Source organism: Esox lucius, chromosome 25 (genome assembly GCF_011004845.1).
Source record: "Esox lucius isolate fEsoLuc1 chromosome 25, fEsoLuc1.pri, whole genome shotgun sequence".
NCBI classification, from domain to species: Eukaryota; Metazoa; Chordata; class Actinopteri; order Esociformes; family Esocidae; genus Esox; species Esox lucius.
In genome coordinates, this window is record NC_047593.1 from 22,191,899 (window position 1) to 22,216,288 (window position 24,390).

At 43.2% G+C, this 24,390-nt stretch overlaps 2 protein-coding genes across 4 annotated transcripts; both read left to right on the forward strand.

The window, feature by feature from the left end:
* The first annotated feature begins 377 nt into the window (after window positions 1-377).
* On the forward strand, window positions 378-6,916 carry qdprb1 (quinoid dihydropteridine reductase b1). The gene is given in 7 exon segments (NM_001304176.1): window positions 378-577; window positions 1,067-1,159; window positions 1,275-1,371; window positions 1,826-1,966; window positions 3,704-3,812; window positions 4,074-4,157; window positions 6,557-6,916. Coding segments are annotated over 7 exon segments (717 nt in total). The 5' UTR covers window positions 378-484; the 3' UTR covers window positions 6,657-6,916.
* Window positions 6,917-7,363: 447 nt separating this feature from the next.
* Window positions 7,364-19,171, forward strand: tapt1b (transmembrane anterior posterior transformation 1b). 3 transcript variants are annotated; one of them, XM_034291017.1, is made up of 14 exons: window positions 7,364-7,566; window positions 8,393-8,523; window positions 8,636-8,754; window positions 10,829-10,991; window positions 11,360-11,495; window positions 12,538-12,635; window positions 13,804-13,873; window positions 14,190-14,270; window positions 14,951-15,060; window positions 15,585-15,662; window positions 15,750-15,818; window positions 15,900-15,976; window positions 16,732-16,935; window positions 16,976-17,064. In XM_034291017.1, the coding sequence occupies exons 1-14, from the start codon at window positions 7,404-7,406 to the stop codon at window positions 16,977-16,979; spliced, it is 1,503 nt and encodes a 500-aa protein (XP_034146908.1). In that variant the 5' UTR covers window positions 7,364-7,403; the 3' UTR covers window positions 16,980-17,064. The 3 variants fall into 3 exon arrangements, with proteins under 3 accessions (XP_034146908.1, XP_034146906.1, XP_034146907.1); XM_034291015.1 differs by lacking the exon at window positions 16,976-17,064 and adding an exon at window positions 17,081-19,171 and having other exon boundaries at window positions 7,365-7,566; window positions 16,732-16,895; XM_034291016.1 differs by lacking the exon at window positions 16,976-17,064 and adding an exon at window positions 17,081-19,171 and having other exon boundaries at window positions 7,365-7,566; window positions 15,603-15,662; window positions 16,732-16,895.
* The last annotated feature ends 5,219 nt before the right edge of the window (window positions 19,172-24,390 follow it).

Here is a 24,390-nt window from a genome sequence, read left to right on the forward strand (position 1 = left end):
TTGTCCGGTTCTCTATACTGGTCAAGTAAATACATTAATTTGTATTTCACCAGTTGTCTTATTGCTAAATTCCCATCCTAACAGCAAGCAATAATTTTGAAATTGAAGCACAGTGGCTAGGAATAAAAGTTATAAAGTATATGGTTAGGTTAGGGAAATGAGTGATGAAGAGTACAGAGCGTTTTTCCATACTGAAAGATTGCACGCATCTCTTAGCCTTTGAACGCCTACTATGTAAAGTGAACTCTGCCACACACACCTCCTTCACTGATTGGTCCGACATTGTAATGGAGAGTTTCGATTGGTCCTCGGGGATGTGGATTAGTTCCTGGGTGCACCGTCCAGGTGTTGATCGAGATCTCTGTGAACGTTTGAACGGAGTAGTTCAGATCTATTGTAGTTTTAGATACAAACAACCGTCTCACTCTGCAGTTAGACCTACCGGATCTTGTACCGGTCGGAGCTGTAACGTGTGGAAGAGACTATGGCGGCAGTAGAAGCACACAGAGTTCTCGTTTACGGAGGCAAAGGAGCTTTGGGAGCCAAATGTGTCCAATATTTCAAGTCTAAAAACTGGGTGAGTTGACAGACTGAGAAAGACGTAGGTTTGGTGAGAATTGACAAACCTGTTTTTGTTGTATGGCAGTGGACTGTGATTACGGTGTGTATTGATAGTGGGATGTAGGCCTATTCATTCCAATCAAAACGTTTGAGTTGCAAAATGTTATGTCAAACGGGGAGTAACTCCCCGAAGTTATAGTTGTGAAACGAAACCCTTTGCTTCACATGTCTTTGTTTTGGGGAAATGAATACAGCCCTCTTCTATATAACTGGACCCTTATGGTAAAGCATGAGGGCCACCTGTCGGCATGGTTAGGAACTGCTTTACCAGGTCAAGCAAGTCAAACCTCTCCAATCAGCAGTCTTTTAACGCGTGTGTGCGTGTGTGCGTGTGTGCGTGTGTGCGTGTGTGCGTGTGTGCGTGCGTGCGTGCGTGCGTGCGTGCGTGTGTGCGTGTGTGCGTGTGTGCGTGCGTGCGTGCGTTGGTTGGTTCGTTCGTTCCCAGTGGGTGGCATGTATTGACCTGGTTGCCAATGAGGAGGCAAGCGCCAACATTCTGGTCAAACCCACAGACTCCTTCACTGATCAGGCAGAACAGGTGAGCTCCTCTTCTAATCTATATCTTCCCCTGTTTTCATCCCCCAGGAATCTGAGATCAATGGTTTTATTTTGTGGCTATAAAGGCTAATGACTCCTGCTGTGTTGTTGCCTAGGTTTCAACGGATGTATCATTGTTGCTGGGCGACCAGAAGGTGGATGCCATCTTGTGTGTGGCAGGAGGATGGGCTGGGGGCAGTGCGAAGGCTAAAGGTCAGAGGTTAACATAAATACAGACAGGTTTTCTTTTCTATTTTATTCAGCGTGGCAGGGTAGCCTGGTGGTGAACAGCATTGAGCCAGTAAAGGAAATGGTGCTGGTTCTCACCCTGAGCCGAAATGCGCTAGTTCTAACCCTAAGACAAAATGCATGGGTTCTAATCCCTGAGCTGAGGTTACTGGATCAAATCCCAGAAGGCCGAAATGCACTAGTTCTAACCCTGAGCCGAAATGCGTGGGTTCTAATCCCCAAGCCGAGGGGTGCTTGTTCTAATCCCCAAGCTGAGGTGAATCCAAATTTATTTTGTAAAGCTAAGCCAAATTACTGTACTCATTTTACAATACATGAGCCTCACAAAGATTTTAAACTGATAACACCAGCTGCTTCCTGTTCAGCCCTCAATAACAATGATGTTTTGGTGTGTGTGTGTGTGTGTGTGTGTGTGTAGGGCTGTTTAAGAACAGTGATCTGATGTGGAAACAGAGTGTGTGGACGTCAACAATCTCTAGTCACCTAGCAACCAAACACCTAAGAGAGGGGGGTCTGCTCACCCTGTCTGGAGCCCACGCTGCTCTAACCGGAACCCCAGGTACACACACACATATACACACACACCCCCATACACACACACCCCCATACACACACACATAAACACACACACTCATACACACACACATATAAACACACACACTCATACACACACCCCCATACACACACACATAAAAACATACACACACACCCCCCCATACACATATACACACATATATGTATGTATATATGTGTGTGTGTGTATATATATATATATATATATATATATATATATTACAGTATCTCACAAAAGTGAGTACTCCCCTCACATTTCTGCAAATATTAATATTTGGTACAGATGCCTTTGTTTGCAATTACAGAGATCATACATTTCCTATAGTTCTTGATCAGGTTTGCACACACTGCAGCAGGGATTTTGTCCCACTCCTCCATACAGACCTTCTCCAGATCCTTCAGGATTCGGGGCTGTTGCTGGGCAATACGGACTTTCAGCTCCCTCCAAAGATTTTCTATTGGGTTCAGGTCTGGAGACTGGCTAGGCCACTCCAGGACCTTGAGACGCTTCTTACGGAGCCACTCCTTAGTTGCCCTGGCTGTGTGTTTCGGGTCATTGTCATGATGCAAGACCCAGCCACGACCCATCTTCAATGCTCTTACTGAGGGAAGGAGGTTGTTGACCAAGATCTCGCGATACATGGCCTCATCTATCCATCCTCCCCTCAATACGGTGCAGTCGTCCTGTCCCTTTTGCAGAAAGGTTTCCACCTCCATGCTTCACGGTTGGGATGGTGTTCTTGGGGTTGTACTCATCCTTCTTCTTCCTCCAAACACGGCGAGTGGAGTTTAGACCAAAAAGCTCTATTTTTGTCTCATCAGACCACATGACCTTCTCCCATTCCTCCTCTGGATCATCCAGATGGTCATTGGCAAACTTCAGACAGGCCTGGACATACGCTGGCTTGAGCAGGGGGACCTTGCGTGCGCTGCAGGATTTTAATCCATGACAGCATAGTGTGTTACTAATGGTTTTCTTTGAGACTGTGGTCCCAGCTTTCTTCAGGTCATTGACCAGGTCCTGCCGTGTAGTTCTGGGCTGATCCCTCACCTTCCTCATGATCATTGATGCCCCACGAGGTGAGATCTTGCATGGAGCCCCAGACTGAGGGAGATTGACCGTCATCTTGAACTTCTTCCATTTTCTAATATTTGCGCCAACAGTTGTTGCCTTCTCACCTATTGTCCTGTAGTCCATCCCAGCCTTGTGCAGGTCTACAATTTTATCCCTGATGTCCTTACACAGCTCTCTGGTCTTGGCCATTGTGGAGAGTTTGGAGTCAGTTTGATTGAGTGTGTGGAGAGGTGTCTTTTATACAGGTAACTAGTTCAAACAGGTGCAGTTAATACAGGTAATGAGTGGAGAACAGGAGGGCTTCTTAAAGAAAAACTAACAGGTCTGTGAGAGACGGCATTCTTACTGGTTGGTAGGTGATCAAATACTTATGTCATGCAATAAAATGCAAATTAATTATTTAAAAATCATACAATGGGATTTTCTGGATTTTTGTTTTAGATTCCGTCTCTCACAGTTGAAGTGTATCTATGATAAAAATTACAGACCTCTACATGCTTTGTAAGTAGGAAACACTGCCGATTTTGCAGGTTATCAAATACTTGTTCTCCCCACTGTATTTATACACACATAAACACACATACAAACATATGCGCACACATGAACAAACGTGTGTGTGTGTGTGTGTGTGTGTGTGTGTGTGTGTAGGTATGGTGGGTTATGGCATGGCGAAAGCAGCGGTCCATCAGCTTTGTCAGTCTCTAGCAGGATCTGACAGTGGACTCCCCCCACAAGCTTCTGCTGTCGCTCTGTTACCGTGAGTTACATCATTATTACATATCATAGTATTTTATAACATCACATTACATAATCATATGTATTATCTTCTATTATACAGACTGTTGTATTGTCATATAACGTACCATTATTACATAATCTTATTTATTATCATATTATAGGATACAGACTGTTGCTGTGGCTCTCTTAAATGACATGTCATTACAAATTAAACACACACTTACTAAACACACACACACACAAATACATATCAATCTATAATACTCCCTCTCTCTGACAGTGTTACCTTGGATACGCCTATGAACAGGAAGTTCATGCCAGATGCTGATGTCAGTTCCTGGACGCCGTTAGAATATATAGCAGAGTAAGTTTGTCTGTTAATCTGTAGAAATAAGTGGGATAAGGCACTTTGTGTCCATAGTACCCAGTGACCCTAACCCATAGTACCCAGTGACCCTAACCCATAGTACCCAGTGACCCTAACCCATAGTACCCAGTGACCCTAACCCATAGTACCCAGTGACCCTAACCCATAGTACCCAGTGACCCTAACCCATAGTACCCAGTGACCCTAACCCATAGTACCCAGTGACCCTAACCCATAGTACCCAGTGACCCGGAGAATGTTCTCCGGAGGTCACTGCTTCATCCAACACTCACGCCATTGTTGTTAGCCTACCAGAACCGGTAAGAATGTTTTTCAGGCCTCTGATTGACCAACATGGTTTTTAGGTTAGGGTTACAGTGGATATAAAAAGTCTACACACCCCTGTTAAAATGCCTCGTAAATCATGTCAGAACTTTTTCCACTCATAATGTGACCTATAACGTGAACGATTCAATTGAAAAACAAACTGAAATCTTTGAGGTGGAAAATTTTAAAATAAAAAACTCACAATAACTTGGTTGCATAAACTAATACTTTGTTGAAGCACCTTTTGATTTTATTACAGCACTCAGTCTTTTTAGGTAGGAGTCTATTAGTATGGCACATCTTGACGTGGCAATATTTGCCCACTCTTCTTTGCAAAAGCGCTCCAAATCTGTCAGACTGCGAAGACATCTCCTGTGCACAGCCCTCTTCAGATCACCCCACAGATGTTCAATTGGATTCAGGTCTGGCCTCTGGCAGGGCCATTCCAAAACATGAATCTTCTTCTGGTAAAGCCATGCTTTTATGGATTTGGATGTGTGCTTTGGGTCATTGTCATGCTGAAAGGTTTCTAACTTCAGCTTTCTAACGGATGCCTGAAGGTTCTGTGCCAAAATTGCCTGGTATTTGGAACTGTTCATAATTCTATCCACACTGACTAAGGCCCCGGTTCCAGCTGAAGTAAAACAGCCCCAAAACATGATGCTGCCACCACCATGCTTCACTGTGGGTATGGTGTTCTTTGGGTGATGTGCAGTGTTATTTTTGCGCCAAACATACCTTTTTCAATTATGATCAAAAAGTTAAACCTTGGTTTCATCAGACCATAACACATGCTTTTGGGGGACTTGATGTTTGTTTTTGCCAACATCAGCCGAGCTTGGATGTTTTTCTTTGTAAGAAAAGGCTTCCGTCTAGCCACCCTACCCCATAGCCCATTCATATGAAGAATACGGGAGATTTTTGTCACATTTAGTACACCGTTCCTTTCTTGCAGTTCCTTTAATGTTGCTGTAGGCCTCTTGGAAGCCTCCCTGATCAGTTTTCTTCTCGTCTTTTCATACATTTTGGAGGGACATCCAGTTCTTTGTAATGACTCAGTTGTGCCATATTTTCTCCACTTGATGATGACTGTCTTCACTGTGTTCCATGGTATATCTAATGCTTTGCAAATTCGTTTGTACCCTTCTCTTGACTTATATCTTTTGACAATGAGATCCCTCTGATGCTTTGGAAGCTCTCTGCGCACCATGGCTTTTGCTCTGAGATCCAACTACGAAAATGTTAAGAAAATGTATTTGTAATTAATCAGAGTCACTTTAAATGATGGCAGGTGTGTAATGACTTCTATTTAACATGAGTTTGAATGTGATTGGTTAATTCTGAACACAGCCACATCCCCAGTTATAAGAGGGTGTGCACACTTATGCAACCAAGTTATTAAAAGAAAGTCCAAGTTTTTTATTTTTTATTTTTCCCCCTTGAAGATATCAGTTTGTTTTTCAGTTGAATTGTTCATATTATATGTCACATTAAGAGTGGGAAAAGTTCAGACATGATTTATCTTTGTCTCATTCTTTTACATCACAAAAACCTGGCATTTTAACAGGGGTGTGTAGACTTTTTATATCCACTGTACATTGGTTTGGCATGCTCTTGACAGGGCTTGACAGCGTATTTTCATGTGGCCAGAGATGTTTTTTAAACAGTGCTTGTATGCACAGGAAAAACCCTGTTTTAAAGAAATACCCGAGTGTGTGTGGACTAGGCCTTAGTGTGAATCCAAATTCAGTCCCTTCGTCCTCTTCCTGGGTAGACACGCAAAGGCCCATGGTATGATGAGATAAGGGCTTGTGCATGTTTGAATTACTGCACTTTTCTTGGAAACTGTTTGTCCCTCATGCATATTAAAAATCCCAATTTAGCCCTTGCCCCAACATGTTTGCCTAGCCCCACCCTGTGCCCTGTGCCCTGTGGCCTGTGGCCCAACTTGGTGTGATGCAATTCATGGTCTGAGTCGCCCACGCAAGTTAGTTAGCGGTTTGTGAGAACTTCATGCTGAAGGTACCCTGTTGGTTCACTGTCATTCTGTTCCATTCTGTGCGTTCTAGGATGTTCTACAGCTGGTGCACAGGGGAGAACCGGCCAACCTCCGGAACACTGCTGCAGCTTGTGACATCACAGGGGCAGACCCAGGCCACACCCCTCTAGAAGTACACTCTGACCACCTGCTGTCATGTGACGTAAATAGGGACTGCCAGATCACAACAGACACGACCTGTAGACAGGCTGCAGAACTCTGATGTATGCAATTACTGTTTTTGATGAGCTCTGATGTGAAAGCTCAGAGGATCAATTATTGAATTTAAAGTGACCTAATATTGTGTGTGTGTGCGTGCGTGTGTGCGTGTGTGCGTGCGTGCACCCACCCAGTGTCAAGTACTAAACCTTTGTCCAATAAAAAGTATTGGTGACTGTGTGGTTCTGTCTATCTGTTAAGCAGAGGTGGTAAATCACATTTTACCTCTAAAACAACATTGCAAATGTTGCGAAACATTTTGGGAAAGAACCAACAGAATTATTAATCCACCAAAGAAAATGCTTTAGTTTTTGTCAAAGAGAACAAAAACACTGAAGGACCTATCTGGACTGTATACATTATAAGAAAAGTTGTGGAACATCTTGTCAAGATTCTGTTAGTTGTGGAAAATTCTGAGGAAATTCGGGTAAATCAATGTCAGTTTCTTATCGTTTGCTTCTTGTGAGATATATTTATATAAAAATTTTAACAGGGATTTAAGTGGTGAAATTTCTAGCAAAATTGTTTTCTTGGCAGAATAGCTAATTGGCTCGGTGTGTGATTCGGGTGCCGCCTGCTGGTGGATTCACGCAAGTACCGCAGAGGTGTGTTGATGACGTCAACCTAGCGCGTCTCCGCCAGTTGAGCCGTGGATCAAGATGGCGGACTCAGTGGCAGCGGCTGTAGGAGAAGAGATAGAACCGGAGAAAGAGAACAAGGAGAGGGAGAAACGGGATGCAAAGGAGAGCGCCGAGGTAACGGAGACGCTGGGGTTTTACGACAAAAAGAAAGTCCAGAAAGACGACAAGCGGAACCTGTCTGGTGGGTGAAAACGAAGCCCCTGTCCCCACAGATACTGTACCGAGTGGAAGAGTAGCTTCTGTGTATGTAACATTAAAAGCTGTCAACTTATGTATCCAGTTAACTACTAGACCGTCTGAGGATCAGCTTGGACATTTGATTGACTGACAGTGTAAACAGTCTGGATGTGCGCGTTTTGCGTGCACAGCAGTGGTCTGTATGGCAATTCTCTGTCCGTATGCATGACATGTTCAACATTCCCGCAATGTACTGGTATGTAACTATATAGTTAGCCAACTGTCTTCCAAAATTGAAGCGTTACTTCGCTAAATACCTCAATAGGTCTCAGTGGAGTGAGTGAGTGTGTGAGAGTCAGGTGTTTGAAATAAGCCAATTACAGAGAAACTAGCATTTGTTCCTCCTCGAAGGTCCTTGGTCCATTTCCACACACACACACACACACACACAGATGTTTACTTAGTTGTGTAAATGGGGACACCAAAGTTGACTGCCCTTGTAAAAATCCTACCCTAATCTCTATCTAACCTGAACAAAAGCCTCAGCTTTTTGCCTGAATGAAAGCTAGTCTTAATGCCTGACCCTTAACCTTACCTGTAATACATGACCCTAAACCTAACCTGTACTGCCCGACCCTAAACCTAACCAGTAATGCCCGACCCTAAACCTAACCTGTAATGCCTGACCCCAATTGAAACTTTTGGTGAGAGGAAAACCTTTTATGAGTTGGGGGACATTTCTGTCCCCATTTTGTGGTTAAGGTGGAAACATATTCAAACACAAACACTGGAAAGTCTCACAGGGTGGGTGTGTGTGTGTGTGTGTGTAGACCTGTCTCTAGTCAGGTTTATTGGGGCGGAGCTAACCAGAGGTTACTTCCTGGAACATAATGAGGCAAAATACACGGAGCGACGTGAGAGGGTCTACACCTGTCTACGCATACCGAAAGAACTGGAGAAGGTATGACAAACACACAACATACTCTAGTCTTATATCTCTAAGCAAGTCAAAGAAACAAAAAGTAAACATTTTAATAAATCTCTCCCCTGTTGCTCTTCCCCTCCTTTGCCAGTTAATGATGTTTGGGTTCTTCCTGTGTCTGGACGCATTCCTCTACGTCTTCACTCTACTTCCTCTCAGAGTCCTGCTGGCCCTTATTCGACTGTTGACCTTACCCTGCTGTGGTCTCAGGTACCATAAACACACCACTAAATGACCCAAACCCTGCTGTGGTCTCAGGTACCACGCACACACAACTAAATGACCCTAACCCTGCTGTGGTCTCAGGTACCATAAACACACCACTAAATGACCCAAACCCTGCTGTGGTCTCAGGTACCATAAACACACACAACTAAATGACCCAAACCCTGCTGTGGTCTCAGGTACCATAAACACACACAACTAAATGACCCAAACCCTGCTGTGGTCTCAGGTATCATAAACACACACAACTAAATGACCCAAACCCTGATGTGGTCTCAGGTACCATAAACACACACAACTAAATGACCCTAACCCTGCTGTGGTCTCAGGTACCATAAACACACAACTAAATGACCCAAACCCTGCTGTGGTCTCAGGTACCATAAACACACAACTAAATGACCCAAACCCTGATGTGGTCTCAGGTACCATAAACACACACAACTAAATGACCCAAACCCTGCTGTGGTCTCAGGTACCATAAACACACACAACTAAATGACCCTAACCCTGCTGTGGTCTCAGGTACCATAAACACACACAACTAAATGACCCAAACCCTGCTGTGGTCTCAGGTACCATAAACACACACAACTAAATGACCCTAACCCTGCTGTGGTCTCAGGTACCACGCACACACAACTAAATGACCCAAACCCTGCTGTGGTCTCAGGTACCATAAACACAACTAAATGACCCAAACCTTGCTGTGGTCTCAGGTACCATAAACACACACAACTAAATGACCCAAACCCTGCTGTGGTCTCAGGTACCATAAACACACACAACTAAATGACCCAAACCCTGCTGTGGTCTCAGGTACCATAAACACACACAACTAAATGACCCAAACCCTGCTGTGGTCTCAGGTACCATAAACACACACAACTAAATGACCCAAACCCTGCTGTGGTCTCAGGTACCACGCACACACAACTAAATGACCCTTCTCTGGCCTCAGGTATTCTTAAACATATGGAAAAACACAAAAGGAAAACACTTCAAAATAGATTCATAACATGAAAACAACAGGTTTTCTTACAACACAAGGGTTTATTTCAACTGACAGTCTTATTGGACTGGTACAACATTAATAAATAAAGACCATGTCTACAGAACAGAACAGGTTGTTCTGGTGGTACAGCAGACCTGTCATCCCTGTCCAACTTTTTAGAGTACCAGATGCGTGCGGCACATTAAAACTGTCGTTTGCACTTGAATTTGCCTTCATTGCACATCTATACATTCTACTTAATACTAGTACATACATTATACTTAATACCAGTACATACATTATACTTAATATTTTTAAACATTTTCTGCCCTCTTCTATTTGATCTTTTGGTTAGATGTTAACTGCATTTTGTTGTACTGTTCAATGACAATAAAGTTTTTCTTAGGATTTTCCCCCCAAGTTTAGTTTCTACAGTAGAGGAACGCTTGTCAACTCTCAATCAACACTAAATCCAGAATCCTTTTGAAACCATATAAACAAATGGTTACACTGGTGCTTAAAACCCTGACAGCTTGATTTAGTCTGAGGCCGGCGGAGTAGCATTGTATTTGGTTGATTTGGTCTGAGGCCGGCGGAGTAGCATTGTATTTGGTTGATTTAGTCTGAGGCCGGCGGAGTAGCATTGTATTTGGTTGATTTGGTCTGAGGCCGGCGGAGTAGCATTGTATTTGGTTGATTTGGTCTGAGGCCGGCGGAGTAGCATTGTATTTGGTTGATTTAGTCTGAGGCCGGCGGAGTAGCATTGTATTTGGTTGATTTAGTCTGAGGCTGGCGGAGTAGCATTGTATTTGGTTGATTTGGTCTGAGGCCGGCGGAGTAGCATTGTATTTGGTTGATTTGGTCTGAGGCCGGCGGAGTAGAACAGACCCAGTAAGCAGTCACCTACCTTTTCAGACCAGGGCGCATTTGTTGATATTCTTCACTAGTTGGCCAGTAATTAAACTGATTTTCTGTCTGTCAATTTCAATCTGCTTGTCTGCTGTCTGTCTCTGGTCTCTCTGATGTCTGTCTGTCCCTCTGGTCTGTCTGTTGTCTGTCTGTTAGGGGGACTGTGGTCTTACAGCCAGCCCAGGTGTGTGATGTGTTGAAAGGCTTCATCATGGTACTGTGTTATGTGATGATGAGCTATGTGGACTACAGTATGATGTACCATCTGATCAGGGGTCAGTCCGTCATCAAACTGTACATCATCTACAACATGCTGGAGGTATTTCACACACACATCCACACACACACATCCACACACACACATCCACACACACATACAAACACATACACAAACACACCCACACTAAGGCCGACACACACGCACGCAAACACACATGCATACACACACACACATGAAGACCGACACACACACACACACACATGAAGACCGACACACAATCATCTAACTACTACAAACAGGAGTGGTCTCTTCTGGCATTTCATTTCATGATTACAGAAAATAAGCAAAATGCCAACCTGTCCAAATACCTATATACTCGTCTGTCTGTCTGTGTCTCTCTATCTGTCTCATTGTCTGTGTGTCTGTCTGTCTCTCTGTTTGTCCCTGTCTGTCTGTGTTCCCTCCAGGTGGCTGATCGGTTGTTCTCGTCGTTTGGTCAAGACATCCTGGATGCCCTCTACTGGACTGCTACGGAGCCCAAGGAGAGGAAGAGAGCTCATATAGGAGTCATCCCTCACTTCCTCATGGCCGTCCTCTATGTCTGTATCCTTGCTTCTTGTAGTTAGACATTCCATACTTTATCATTTTGTTAATTGGACCAGCACTAGAGATCTGTCTCAAACTAAACTGCACCTGGTGTAGATGGGGATTCCCCAGAGGGTGTACAGTCAATGGAGTGAAGCCTGTGTGTTTATGAGTGCGTTAGGGTAAGTGTGTTTATGAGTGCGTTAGGGTTGGGGTGTTTATGAGTGCGTTAGGGTTAGTGTGTTTATGAGTGCGTTAGGGTTAGTGTGTTTATGAGTGCGTTAGGGTTAGTGTGTTTATGAGTGCGTTAGTGTTAGTGTGTTTATGAGTGCGTTAGGGTTAGTGTGTTTATGAGTGCGTTAGGGTTAGTGTGTTTATGAGTGCGTTAGGGTAAGTGTGTTTATGAGTGCATTAGGGTAAGTGTGTTTATGAGTGCGTTAGGGTTGGTGTGCTTGCGAGTGCGTTAGGGTTAGTGTGTTTATGAGTGCGTTAGGGTTAGTGTGTTTATGAGTGCGTTAGGGTTAGTGTGTTTATGAGTGCGTTAGGGTTAGTGTGTTTATGAGTGCGTTAGGGTTAGTGTGTTTATGAGTGCGTTAGGGTTAGTGTGTTTATGAGTGCGTTAGGGTTAGTGTGTTTATGAGTGCGTTAGGGTTAGTGTGTTTATGAGTGCGTTAGGGTTAGTGTGTTTATGAGTGCGTTAGGGTTAGTGTGTTTATGAGTGCGTTAGGGTTAGTGTGTTTATGAGTGCGTTAGGGGAAGTGTGTTTATGAGTGCGTTAGGGGAAGTGTGTTTATGAGTGCGTTAGGGGAAGTGTGTTTATGAGTGCGTTAGGGGAAGTGTGTTTATGAGTGCGTTAGGGTTAGTGTGTTTATGAGTGCGTTAGGGTTAGTGTGTTTATGAGTGCATTAGGGGAAGTGTGTTTATGAGTGCGTTAGGGTAAGTGTGTTTATGAGTGCGTTAGGGTTGGTGTGCTTGCGAGTGCGTTAGGGTTAGTGTGTTTACCAGTGTTTTTCTGAGTGCGTTAGGGATAGTGTGTTTTTCCTGAGAGTTTGTGTATCAGTTCTCCATGCGATCCTGATCATGGTCCAAGCCACAACTCTGAACGTTGCCTTCAACTCCCACAACAAGTCTCTACTGACCATCATGATGTCCAACAACGTGAGTTTAGTCTCTCCTGGCCATCATGATGTCTGACAACATGGGGTTTAGTTTCTCCTGGCCATCATGATGTCTGACAGCGTGAGTTTAGTCTCTCCTGGCCATCATGATGTCTGACAACATGGGGTTTAGTTTCTCCTGGCCATCATGATGTATGACAGCGTGAGTTTAGTCTCTCCTGGCCATCATGATGTCTGACAACATGGGGTTTAGTTTCTCCTGGCCATCATGATGTCTGACAACATGGGGTTTAGTTTCTCCTGGCCATCATGATGTCTGACAACATGGGGTTTAGTTTCTCCTGACCATCATGATGTCTGACAACATGGGGTTTAGTTTCTCCTGACCATCATGATGTCTGACAACATGGGGTTTAGTTTCTCCTGGCCAACAACCTGAGTTTACCCACACACTAAAAAACAGCGTCAGACCAATTTCTGGGTGTCATTTCTGGAGGCCAACATTCAATGTAAGGAAATAAGATAATGGTAAAACATTCTGGGTGTCATTTTTGGAGGCCAACATTCAATATAAGGAAATAAGATAATGATAAAACATTCTGGGTGTCATTTTTGGAGGCCAACATTCAATGTAAGGAAATAAGATAATGATAAAACATTCTGGGTGTCATTTTTGGAGGCCAACATTCAATGTAAGGAAATAAGAAAATGATAAAACATTCTGGGTGTCATTTTTGGAGGCCAACATTCAATGTAAGGAAATAAGATAATGATAAAACATTCTGGGTGTCATTTTTGGAGGCCAACATTCAATATAAGGAAATAAGATAATGATAAAACATTCTGGGTGTCATTTTTGGAGGCCAACATTCAATGTAAGGAAATAAGATAATGATAAAACATTCTGGGTGTCATTTTTGGAGGCCAACATTCAATGTAAGGAAATAAGATAATGATAAAACATTCTGGGTGTCATTTTTGGAGGCCAACATTCAATATAAGGAAATAAGATAATGATAAGATAATGCTTTTAATGTGAATCTCAGCCTTTTCATTGTTAACAAATTGGATGATCCTGCCTGAACGTCCTCTTGAATATCTTCATCCGTTGTTGTTCACAGACACCATCTTGGATATAAACCAGGATGTTCTGTTTGTCAGTCAGTCTCACACTCTGAGTAGTGACTGGTGGTGTTTTGTCTCTCCAGTTTGTGGAAATCAAAGGAAGTGTGTTCAAGAAGTTTGAGAAGAACAACCTCTTCCAGATGTCCAACAGTGGTGAGTATACAGCTGACCTGGTCCACTGACCCCTGAATTTTAGAAGTACTTGACCCTGTCCTCTAACCCCTGACCTTTAGAAGTACCTGTTCTTATTTTCACATTAACACACGTTTTCTGTGTGGATCATATATTTTTATTTTTTAGTCTGGATTTATATTTTATATATGTGTGTGTGTATATATATAAATGTATCTGTTCTTCCCTCTCTTCCTGTAACTCTTCTTTTCTCTCTCCCTGTCTCCATCTTTCTATCTTTCTCTCTCCAGATATAAAGGAGAGGTTTACTATGTTCTATTGTTCTTTCTTTTTACAGATATAAAGGAGAGGTTTACGAACTATGTTCTGTTACTTATCGTCTGTCTACGGAACATGGAACAGTTCTCATGGAACCCTGGTAACAGCGTCTGGCCGTCTGTCTGTCTGGCCGTCTGTCTGTCTGTCTGGCCGTCTGTCTGTCTGGCCGTCTGTCTGTCTGGCCGTCTGTCTGTTGTATGTTGTAAAGAGGTTTCTGTCACTTTCTGCCATCACTTCGGCTCCACCCACAAAATGCATCACCTGCAGACACTGGGCCCTCCGTGGAATAGTTAGGTCACCCCTGGCCTGTTCTGTTCATTCTATTTTATGGCCATTGGTGTAATACTGGTAGTGGTCATTAGGTGGTGTCCTTACCCTGTCAGTCATCTTTGAGCCTGATCCCCACAGTAATTCAGACCTGGTTATTGTGATATCTCAATGAACTGAAACGTTTTGTCAAAAATGTTTTGCATTTGGGATTTGTGTTTCAAGTCCAGATCACCTTCCAAATTATGTCCTTTTTCAACTCAAATTGAATTTGTGAGTTTAAAGGTTGGTAGTCATGAGGAGTTCTATTGGATAGTATTATGTGAGATCTGTAGTACATGATTGGTTGGTTTCTAATGCAGTCAGTATTGATTATTAATGTGTTGATAATTCCTTGGTCAGAATATTATTGATCAGTCATTTATAAAGAACATATAGATCAGTTTATATTATTGATTAATGATGTATTGATTCACTTATCTGATTCTTTATACTATTTGTTTGTGATGTCAGACCACCTGTGGGTACTATTTCCTGATGTTGTCATGGTGATAGCGTCCGAGGTCACGGTGGATGTTGTCAAGCATGCCTTCATCACCAAGTTCAACGACATCACTGCAGATGTAAGAGACCTACTGAATTATAATAACAGGTCTTAAATGCAATGTATTAATCTAACAGTCAATATAAATGTGACTCTTAAAGGCAATGTAGTAATATAAGAATCCTAATGTTTAAATCCTTGTGTTGTATTCTACCATATGAAGCCTCACACACTTGGAAAGGTGACGAGTGTTTTTTGATGCAGTAGAATAAAACACTGAAGGAAACAAGGATAATACACTTTAATGTTTGACCAAAGTTTGATTTTAGCCTCCTAGGGAGGAGAATGTTTTGATGGGACAGAATGGGCTGCTGTACAAGCACAGTGTGGAGCCGAGTTCAACTCTTCTGTCCCTGTAGGGTCAAACACACACACACACACACACACACACACACACCACCAACCAGCAACCAGCTAGTATGTCCATATTATGAAGTCATTAAAAGGTGCATAAACCGCTAGCAAAGGCTCCTGGTGATGAAAGGACGTTGTGTGTCATGTGAAGACGACGACTGAGAGAATGTTCTGAGAGAATGTTTCCAGATGATTCTCTGTCCTCAGGTGTATCGGGAATACAGAGCCAGCCTGGCCTTTGACCTAGTCAGCAGCAGACAGAAAAACGTGAGTTCAAAGTTAATTGTGATGATTAGTCAGTTGTTATTGTCAGGTGGTTGTTGACCTGTTGTTTTTGTTGTTGTTGTGGACCAGGCCTACACAGACTATAGTGACTCTGTCTCTCGGAGGATGGGCTTCATCCCCCTCCCCCTGGCACTGCTGGTAAGGACGGATGGACGGGGGCAGTGTGGTTTTAGGGCCACTTGGTTCCAGACCACCTGATTGTGCGTGTGTGTTTAACAGTTGATCCGGGTGGTGACCAGCTCAGTGAAGATTCAGGGATCTCTCTCCTTAATGTGTGTTCTCCTCTTCTACCTGGGGTAAGACACCTGTCTGCCTGTCTCTCTACCCACCTGTCTGCCTGTCTCTCTACCCACCTGTCTGTCGGCTTGTCTTTCTGTCTGTATAATTCCCTGTCTATACTAACTTTTGTGTCATTTAGCAGATTCCTTGATCCAGAGCAGCTTACAGTAGTGAATGTCTGCCCCCCTCTGAACTTGCCTGCCCCCCTCTGGAATTGGAGTTAAAATAAATGAAGTGTTACCTGTCCACCTTAAAATGCATCTCTCTCTCTCTCTCTCTCTCTCTCTCTCTCTCTCTGTGTATGCGTGGTGTGTGTGTATGCGTGGTGTGTATGCGTGGTGTGTATGCGTGGTGTGTATGCGTGTATGCATGGTGTGTGTGTGTGTATGCGTGGTGGGTGTGTATGCGTGGTGGGTGTGTGTGTGTGTATGCGTGGTGGGTGTGTGTGTGTGTGTATATGCGTGGTGGCTGTGTGTGTGTATATGCGTGGTGGCTGTGTGTGTGTATATGCGTGGTGGCTGTGTGTGTGTATATGCGTGGTGGCTGTGTGTGTGTATATGCGTGGTGGGTGTGTATGCGTGGTGGGTGTGTATGCGTGGTGTGTGTGTGTGTGTGTGTGTGTGTGTATGCGTGGTGGGTGTGTGTGTGTGTGTGTGTGTGTGTGTGTGTGTGTATGCGTGGTGGGTGTGTGTGTGTGTGTGTGTGTGTGTGTGCGTGGTGGGTGTGTGTGTGTGTGTGTGTGTATATATGTGTGGTGTGTGTGTGTGTGTAGGATGATCAGTTTAAAGGTGTTGAACAGCATTGTTTTGCTGGGGACTTCCTGTGGGTTGGTTAAGGAGGCCAATATGGAGGAGAAGCTCTTCCAGTCACCCCCCTCTGCTTCTTCCAGCCGCACCAACTCCAGAGCTCATCGGCCCAAACATACACCTCCCACAGGTAAGACACACCTCCCACAGGTAAGACACACCTCCCACAGGTAAGACACACCTCCCACAGGTAAGACACACCTCCCACAGGTAAGACACACTTCCAACCTGACATAAATATGATCATGTTAATAACTGTTTGAATAATGTTCTGTAAGTGCTTCATGATGATGGTTGCTTACTACCCCCCTCAAGCTGAGCCAATCATAGAAGACGGAGGCATGTCTTCGGCATCAGTCACAAGTCAGCCAACATACCACATGCCAGAGATACCTTCCCCCGCTCTGCCCACCAGCCAATCAGATGATCGTTTCCTGACCACGCCTGATGACGAGGATGACGACAAGGATGTCTCTGCAGCCACTGGGGATGAGGGGGAGGAGCTTAAACACAGAAACCCCACCCCGAAAAAAGACCTTCTGGAGATTGACCGCTTCACAATCTGTGGAAACCGCATTGACTGAAACACATAGAGGCCTCTTATGACTGGCTGATGCCATGGTAACACCCTGGCAACCAGAGACTGGCCAGGGGTCAGGGTTTAGAGGTCATAGAGGTTACTCAGACTCTGACTGAATCCTTGGTATTTATTATTTATTAACAGCATTTTTAGATAGGTCATAAGGCTACCTAAGGCTGTTATAACTGCGGTTGGGGAGGTTCATAAGGCTACGTAAGGAACGTTACAGCTGGACTATGGAGCGTTCAGAAGCACAAGCAGCCTGCTGCCCACGGCAGAGGAAGGGTTAAACATTAACGGACCGCTAGGATTTCCTCTGGAGATCTTTTGTCAATTTTGTTATAATTTTTTAAAGATTGAACAGTGTCGTGTTGTAACAGTCTTCTGTACTTTTCTACACATTATACAGGAAAGCAAAGTCTCTCACACACACACACTTGACCACGCTCTGTAACAACAGATTAGATGTCCGAAGACCCTTCTCAACCCCTGCTCCTGCAGTGGTCTGTGGAGGAACCTCGGCCACTCACCTCCTGCTCCTTCAGGAGTAGCGTCCTCCTGATTATGATGGAGGCGTCCGGGTGGTGCCACCATTCACAGATTTACTTTGACTCCTCTGTATTTGGGTGTAGCGGTCAGATGGTTGGAGCTTTTATCTCGGTATTTGGGTGTAGCGGTCAGATGGTTGGAGCTTTTATCTCGGTATTTGGGTGTAGCGGTCAGATGGTTGGAGCTTTTATCTCTCTATTGGCCCCTGAGAGGAAGTCCTTTCAGGAGCTGGAGGGGTTTTCTGTTTCCTTATTGGGTCGTGACAACCTGTGTTGGACGTGTTGAATCATTTAGAACTGATCCCTCCACAAGTCTGGACCTCCAGTTCCACTCCATCATTTCATTCCACCTTTCTAAATGACTACGTGGACTTGGGGCACCAGGTGGGTGACATTAATGATGAGGTAGAACAGAAAACCAGCTGCCTCTGAAACTTGTAGACTAAGAGTAGAAGAACCAGACTCACGTGTGTGAAACTGAACATGATGACATGACACAACAGCACATGGAGTATGACACAACATAGAACGTGACACAAGACAGAACATGTCAGTTGTAATTTCACTCAGACTTGATCGGACATGTTGCTGGTCCCTGTGAGGAAAGGGCTTATTTCTGGCTCAGGGTTTGGGTTTGGGTAAACGTTACAGTCAGCTCAAGGGTCCGGAATTATGGACAATTTTATGTTCAATGTGAATATGGTTGTGGTCTACAAGGATAGTAAAATTGTGTGTAAGATTTAGTATCCGGTACCTAATTATCTGAACAGTGGAAAAACCTGTCTACTTTAGTGGTTGTGTCTTTGGCTTCTCCCAGAGATTCAGAAACGGTTCAACAACTCATCTAGAGGCATACCAAAAAAATTTCATAAGCCACTTTCCAGAGAAATAAGGTATAACTTCAACCACACTTGAAAAGGGTATCCATGCTTTTTCTGTTCCATCATAAGCGTGTCTGGTTAGAAACTGCAGTGCAGTCATCACCACAGCACTCCTGTTTATTCAGCGTGGCTCCCAAAGGAAGAGTAGCAGATAATACAAAATAAATAATGACTTTATGGCACTCCTTGGGGGGCTTAGTCGACAATGGGTGAATCCTTCTAACCTTGATTATGTGGCCCTCACTGTCTCTGGTAATGGAGATTTTTGTCCATTTTCACTTTTCTTATTTTAATGTGTTTGTTTCTCAGCTTTTATATTGTATGATAACGTATTTTGTTAACTTTATTCGTTTCCTCAAATATTCATGAATTCAATAAATATATTTAAAACAGTGAAGATGAAGTCTGAGTCTCAGATAATGATCTCCCCATGTTGGTCTGTGTGTGAGCTATGTTTATGTTCATAATCTGTCAGTTTAATCATTTTCGTACCTCAGTCAGTCATGTCATTTGAAGTTTTCTTGATGACATGGGACATATATTGTCATATACATGACATTTGCCAGGGACCGGTTTTAGCTTGTCAGGGCCATTTTACAACCAGATTTATTGAGATTTTAATTGAGGTCCAGAGTTCTCCAGATTTTATGATGTGCTGTCGACATTTAAGGTTGGCTATATCCTAGGTGCACAAATGTTCAAACTTAAATGATACAGTGGATATAAAAAGTTTACACACCCCTGTTAAAATGCCAGGTTTTTTGTTATTTAAAAGAATGAGAGAATGATAAATCATGTCAGAACTTTTTCCACTTTTAATGTGACCTTAATGTGAATAATTCAATTGAAAATCAAACTGAAATCTTCAAGGGGGAAAATGAAAAATAAAAACCTTACAATAACCATCTCCATCTTCTTCCGCTTATCCGGGGCCGGGTCGCGGGGGCAGCAGTCTAAGCAGAGATGCCCAGACTTCCCTCTCCTTAGACACTTCCTCTAGCTCTTCCGGGGGGACACCGAGGCGTGACAGCTTGTCCTAGGTCTTCCCCGGGGTCTCCTCCCGGTGGGACGGGCGTTCAGGAGGCATCCAGAACAGATGCCCAAGCCACCTCAGCTGACCCCTCTTGATGTGGAGGAGCAGCGGCTCTACTCTGAGCTCCTCCCGGGTGACCGAGCTTTTCACCCTATCTCTAAGGGATCGCCCAGCCACCCTGCGGAGAAAGCTCATTTCGGCCACCTGTATCTGGGATCTTGTCCTTTCAGTCATGACCCAAAGCTCATGACCATAGGTGAGAGTAGGAACGTAGATTGACCGGTAAATCGAGAGCTTCGCCTTGCGGCTCAGCTCTTTCTTCACCACGACAGACTGATACATCGACCGCATTACTGCAGAAGCTGCACCGATCCGTCTGTCAATCTCCCGTTCCATCCTTCCCTCACTCGTGAACAAGACCCCTAGAAACTTAAACTCCTCCACTTGAGGCAGGCACTCTCCACCAACCTGAAGTGGGCAAGCCACCCTTTTCCAACTGAGGACCATGGCCTCGGATTTGGAGGTACTGATTTTCATCCCCACCGCTTCACACTCGGCTGCAAACCGTCCCAGTGCATGCTGAAGTTCCTGGTTTGAAGGGGCCAACATGACAACATCATCTGCAAAGAGCAGAGACAAAATAACCTTACAATAACCTGGTTGCATAAATGTACACCCTCTTATAACTGGGGATGTGGCTGTGTTCAGAATTAACCAATCACATTCAAACTCATGTTAAATAGAAGTCATTACACACCTGCCACCATTTAAAGTTCAGCTGTTCTAGTAGGATTCTCCTGACATTTTCTTAGTTGCATCTCAGAGCAAAAGCCATGGTCCGTAGAGAGCTTCCATAAGCATCAGAAGGATCTCATTGTTGAAAGATATCAGTCAGGAGAAGGGTACAAAATACTTTCCAAAGCATTAGATACACCATGGAACACAGTGAAGACAGTCATCATCAAGTGGAGAAAATATGGCATAACAGAGACATTACCAAGAACTGGACGTCCCTCCAAAATTTATGAAAAGACGAGAGGGAAACTGGTCAGGGAGGCTTCCAAGAGGCCTACAGCAAATATTAAAGGAACTGCAGGAATTTCTGGAAAGGACTGGCTGTGTGCTACATGTGACAACAATCTCCCGTATACTTCATATGAATGGGCTATGGGGTAGGTTGACAAGATGGAAGCCTTTTGTTACAAAGAAAAACATCCAAGCCCGGCTGATGTTGGCAAAAACAAACATCAAGTCCCCCAAAAGCATGTGGAAAAATGTGTTATGGTCTGATGAAACAACTATGTTTTTTTATAATTCCAAAAGGTATGTTTGGCACAAAAACAACACTGCACATTACCCAAAGTACACCATAACCACAGTGAAGCATGGTGGTGGCAACATCATGCTTTGGGGCTGTTTTTCTTCAGCTGGAACCAGGGCCTTAGTTAGGGTGGAGAGAATTATGAACAGTTCCAAATACCAGGCAATTTTGGCACAAAACATTCAGGCGTCCATTAGAAAGCTAAACATGAAGAGGAAGTTCACCTTTCACCATGACAACGACCCAAAGCACACATCCAAATCCACAAAAGCAGGCTTCACCAGAAGAAGATTAACGTTTTGGAATGGCCCAGCCAGAGCCCAGACCTGAATCCAGTTGAACATCTGTGGGGTGATCTGAAGAGGGCTGTGCACAGGAGATGTCTTTGCAGTCTGACAGATTTGGAGCGCTTTTGCAAAGAAGAGTCAGCAAATATTGCCACGTCAAGATGTGCCATACTAATGGACTCCTACCCAAAAAGACTGAGTGCTGTAATAACATCAAAAGTATTAGTTTATGGGTGTGCACACTTTTTTTTTTCAAAAAGACTGTCTTTTATTTAAGGATAGTGATCATATAAAGCCATTTATTATCACATAGTTGTTTGGCTCTTTTTTAAAACATAATGACAACAGAAATCACCCAAATGGCCCTGAGCAAAATCAATGTCAATGAGTTTGTTAGCTCTCACGTAGATGCACTGAGCAGGCTATATATTGAGCCATGGGAAGTAGAAAATGACGTCGCATTGGCTCAACAGAAGCTTCACTCATCCACTTCAAGGACTCACGCAATGCAAAGTCAATATAGTTAATATAACTATAGCCTAAAATGTTTTTTTTTTACAAAAGCCGGTTCACACTTAATTTGTGTATTCTTGATACAAAGAGAAACCCACAGGTAACCTCAGGAGAAATACAGGCTGCTCTGGAAAAAGACAGTGTGGTTGCTTCAAGGAGCACAATACGACAATACTTGAACATAAATTGGCTGCATGGTCGAGTTACCTGAAAGAAGCCTTTACAGCGCCAATGCCACAAAAACGCACCGTTATTATATACCTGACACCACTTTGACACGCCTCACAGCCTCTGGCACACTGTAATTTGGAGTGATGAGACCAAAATAGGGCTTTATGGTCACAACCATAAGCGCTATGTATGGAGAGGGGTCGACAAGGCCTATAGTGAACAGAATACCATCACCACTGTGAAGCATGGTGGTAGCTCACTGATGTTTTGGGTGTGTGTAAGCTGTAAAGGCACGGGAATCTTATGAAAATTGATCACAAGATGAATGCAGCATGTTATCAGAAAATACTGGGAGACAATTTACATTCTTCTGCATGAAAGCTGCACATGAGACGCTCTTAGACTTTCCAGGACGACAATGACCCTAAGCACAAGGCCAAGTTGACCCTCCAGTGGTTACAGCAGAAAAAGGTGAAGGTTCTGGAGTGGCCATCACAGTCTCCTGACCTTAATATCATTGAGCCACTCTGGGAAAATCTCAAATGTGCAGTTCATGCAAGATGACCAAAGATTTTGCATGACCTGGAGGCACTTTGCCAAGACAGGTGGGCAGCTATACCCCCTGCAAGAATACAGGGCCTCATAGACAACTATTACAAAAGACTGCATGCTGTCATTGATGCTAAAGGGGGCAATACACAGTATGTTTTTCTTTGTTGCCATGTTTTGTTTGATGATTGTGCCATTCTGTTATGACCTACAGTTGAATGTGAATCCCATAAGAAATAATAGATGTGTTTTGCCTGCTCATTCATGTTTTCTTTAGAAATTGTATATATATTACCAATTCTCCATGGGTATGCAAACTTATGAGCTCAACTGTATACATCAGTGTGTTAATATGGACCCACTAATTTCAATCCTTAGTAAACTTATAATACATGATTGGAAATAACATTTTAGTGTCATGGTGCGGTGAGCAGCAGCGCCACCGTGCCATATATTCTGTTTCCCATTACACATTTGAACACATCCCGGACTTGTTTTGTCAAATGCCTTAATCATGCACACCAGGTCCCTGTTAGCTAATTTGTATGTGTTTAAATGTTTCCCCTCTGCTCCCCACATTGTGGATCATTGTCGTTGTCAGTTCGTGTATCGGTGAGTGTTACGTGTATGTACTGTTTGAAGAGTTCTTGTTAAGACGCGTTGTCGCGCACTTTTGTTTCATTCAGGCGATAGTATAGTTTTTCCGCTCGTTCGGTTTTGTTTTGTTTGTCAAATAAACCCACGAACGCGATATATGCCTGCGCCTGGTTCCTTGCCCAACACTACACCTCACGAAGAGTGTTACATTTAGTGTACTTTAAATATATTCCAAAATGATTTCCAATATATTCGTGATGATATGAAATCTATTAGTTATTTTATTCATTAATAAAAACTCACTCACCTACAATTATGACAACTCTTGTTACTACTCTTAGATGAGCCCCAAACTTACACATTTTTTAATCCAGGTTAAAAACACTTCTCACGCGCCCGACTTACCACTTAAACTTAACCAGCCTTATAGCTTTATATGTTTTTATCCCATTTTTAGTCTTTGTTTTCTCATTGTATTTTTTCTTATTATGTATTCATTTGTTTTGATGTTTTCATTTGAGTATTTGTTTTTGTTACTGTAATTTCATATATTTTTCTTTGTAAAGCACAGTGAATTGCTTCGATGTATGAATTGTGCTATATACAGGTGCTGGTCATAAAATTAGAATATCAAGGAAATGCTAAATTTTCTTTCATCTGACAACAAAGCTCAGCAGCAGTCTAGTCCTTTTTGTCTTTAGCTCAGGCGAGACGCTTGTGACGCTGTGTCTTGTTCAAGAGTGGTACTGAAGATACTGAATTTGGGTTGTCAGTTATAATCATCAAAATTAAAAGAAATAAACACTTGAAATATATCAGTCTGTGTGGAATGAATGTATACATTATTCAAGTTTCACTTTTTGAATGGAATTACTGAAATAAATCAACTTTTTGATGATATTCTAATTTTATGACCAGCACCTGTAAATAAACTCGCTTGCTTGCTTAATACTCTTTAAATTATTTTTCAAGACTATAATACTAAAATAGCATACAATTTTAGTGGTAAATAAATAATATGCTAAAATGTAATTTTGGGGTGCCTGTGAAGGTACAAAAATTATATTTAAATGTAAGATTAGATTGTTACTTGTTGGTCAACTCGTGGTAAACAGACGCATCCGCAGCCGGACTCAACGTGTCTG

Excerpts from the sequence above, each read along its gene's own strand:
- tapt1b (XM_034291015.1), top strand. The coding sequence starts at position 7,404 with ATGGCGGACTCAGTGGCAGCGGCTGTAGGAGAAGAGATAGAACCGGAG. Across the intron at positions 14,271-14,950 it reads ACAGTTCTCATGGAACCCTG|ACCACCTGTGGGTACTATTT; the intron begins GTAACAGCGTCT and ends TTGTGATGTCAG. Across the intron at positions 15,663-15,749 it reads TCAGCAGCAGACAGAAAAAC|GCCTACACAGACTATAGTGA; the intron begins GTGAGTTCAAAG and ends GTTGTGGACCAG.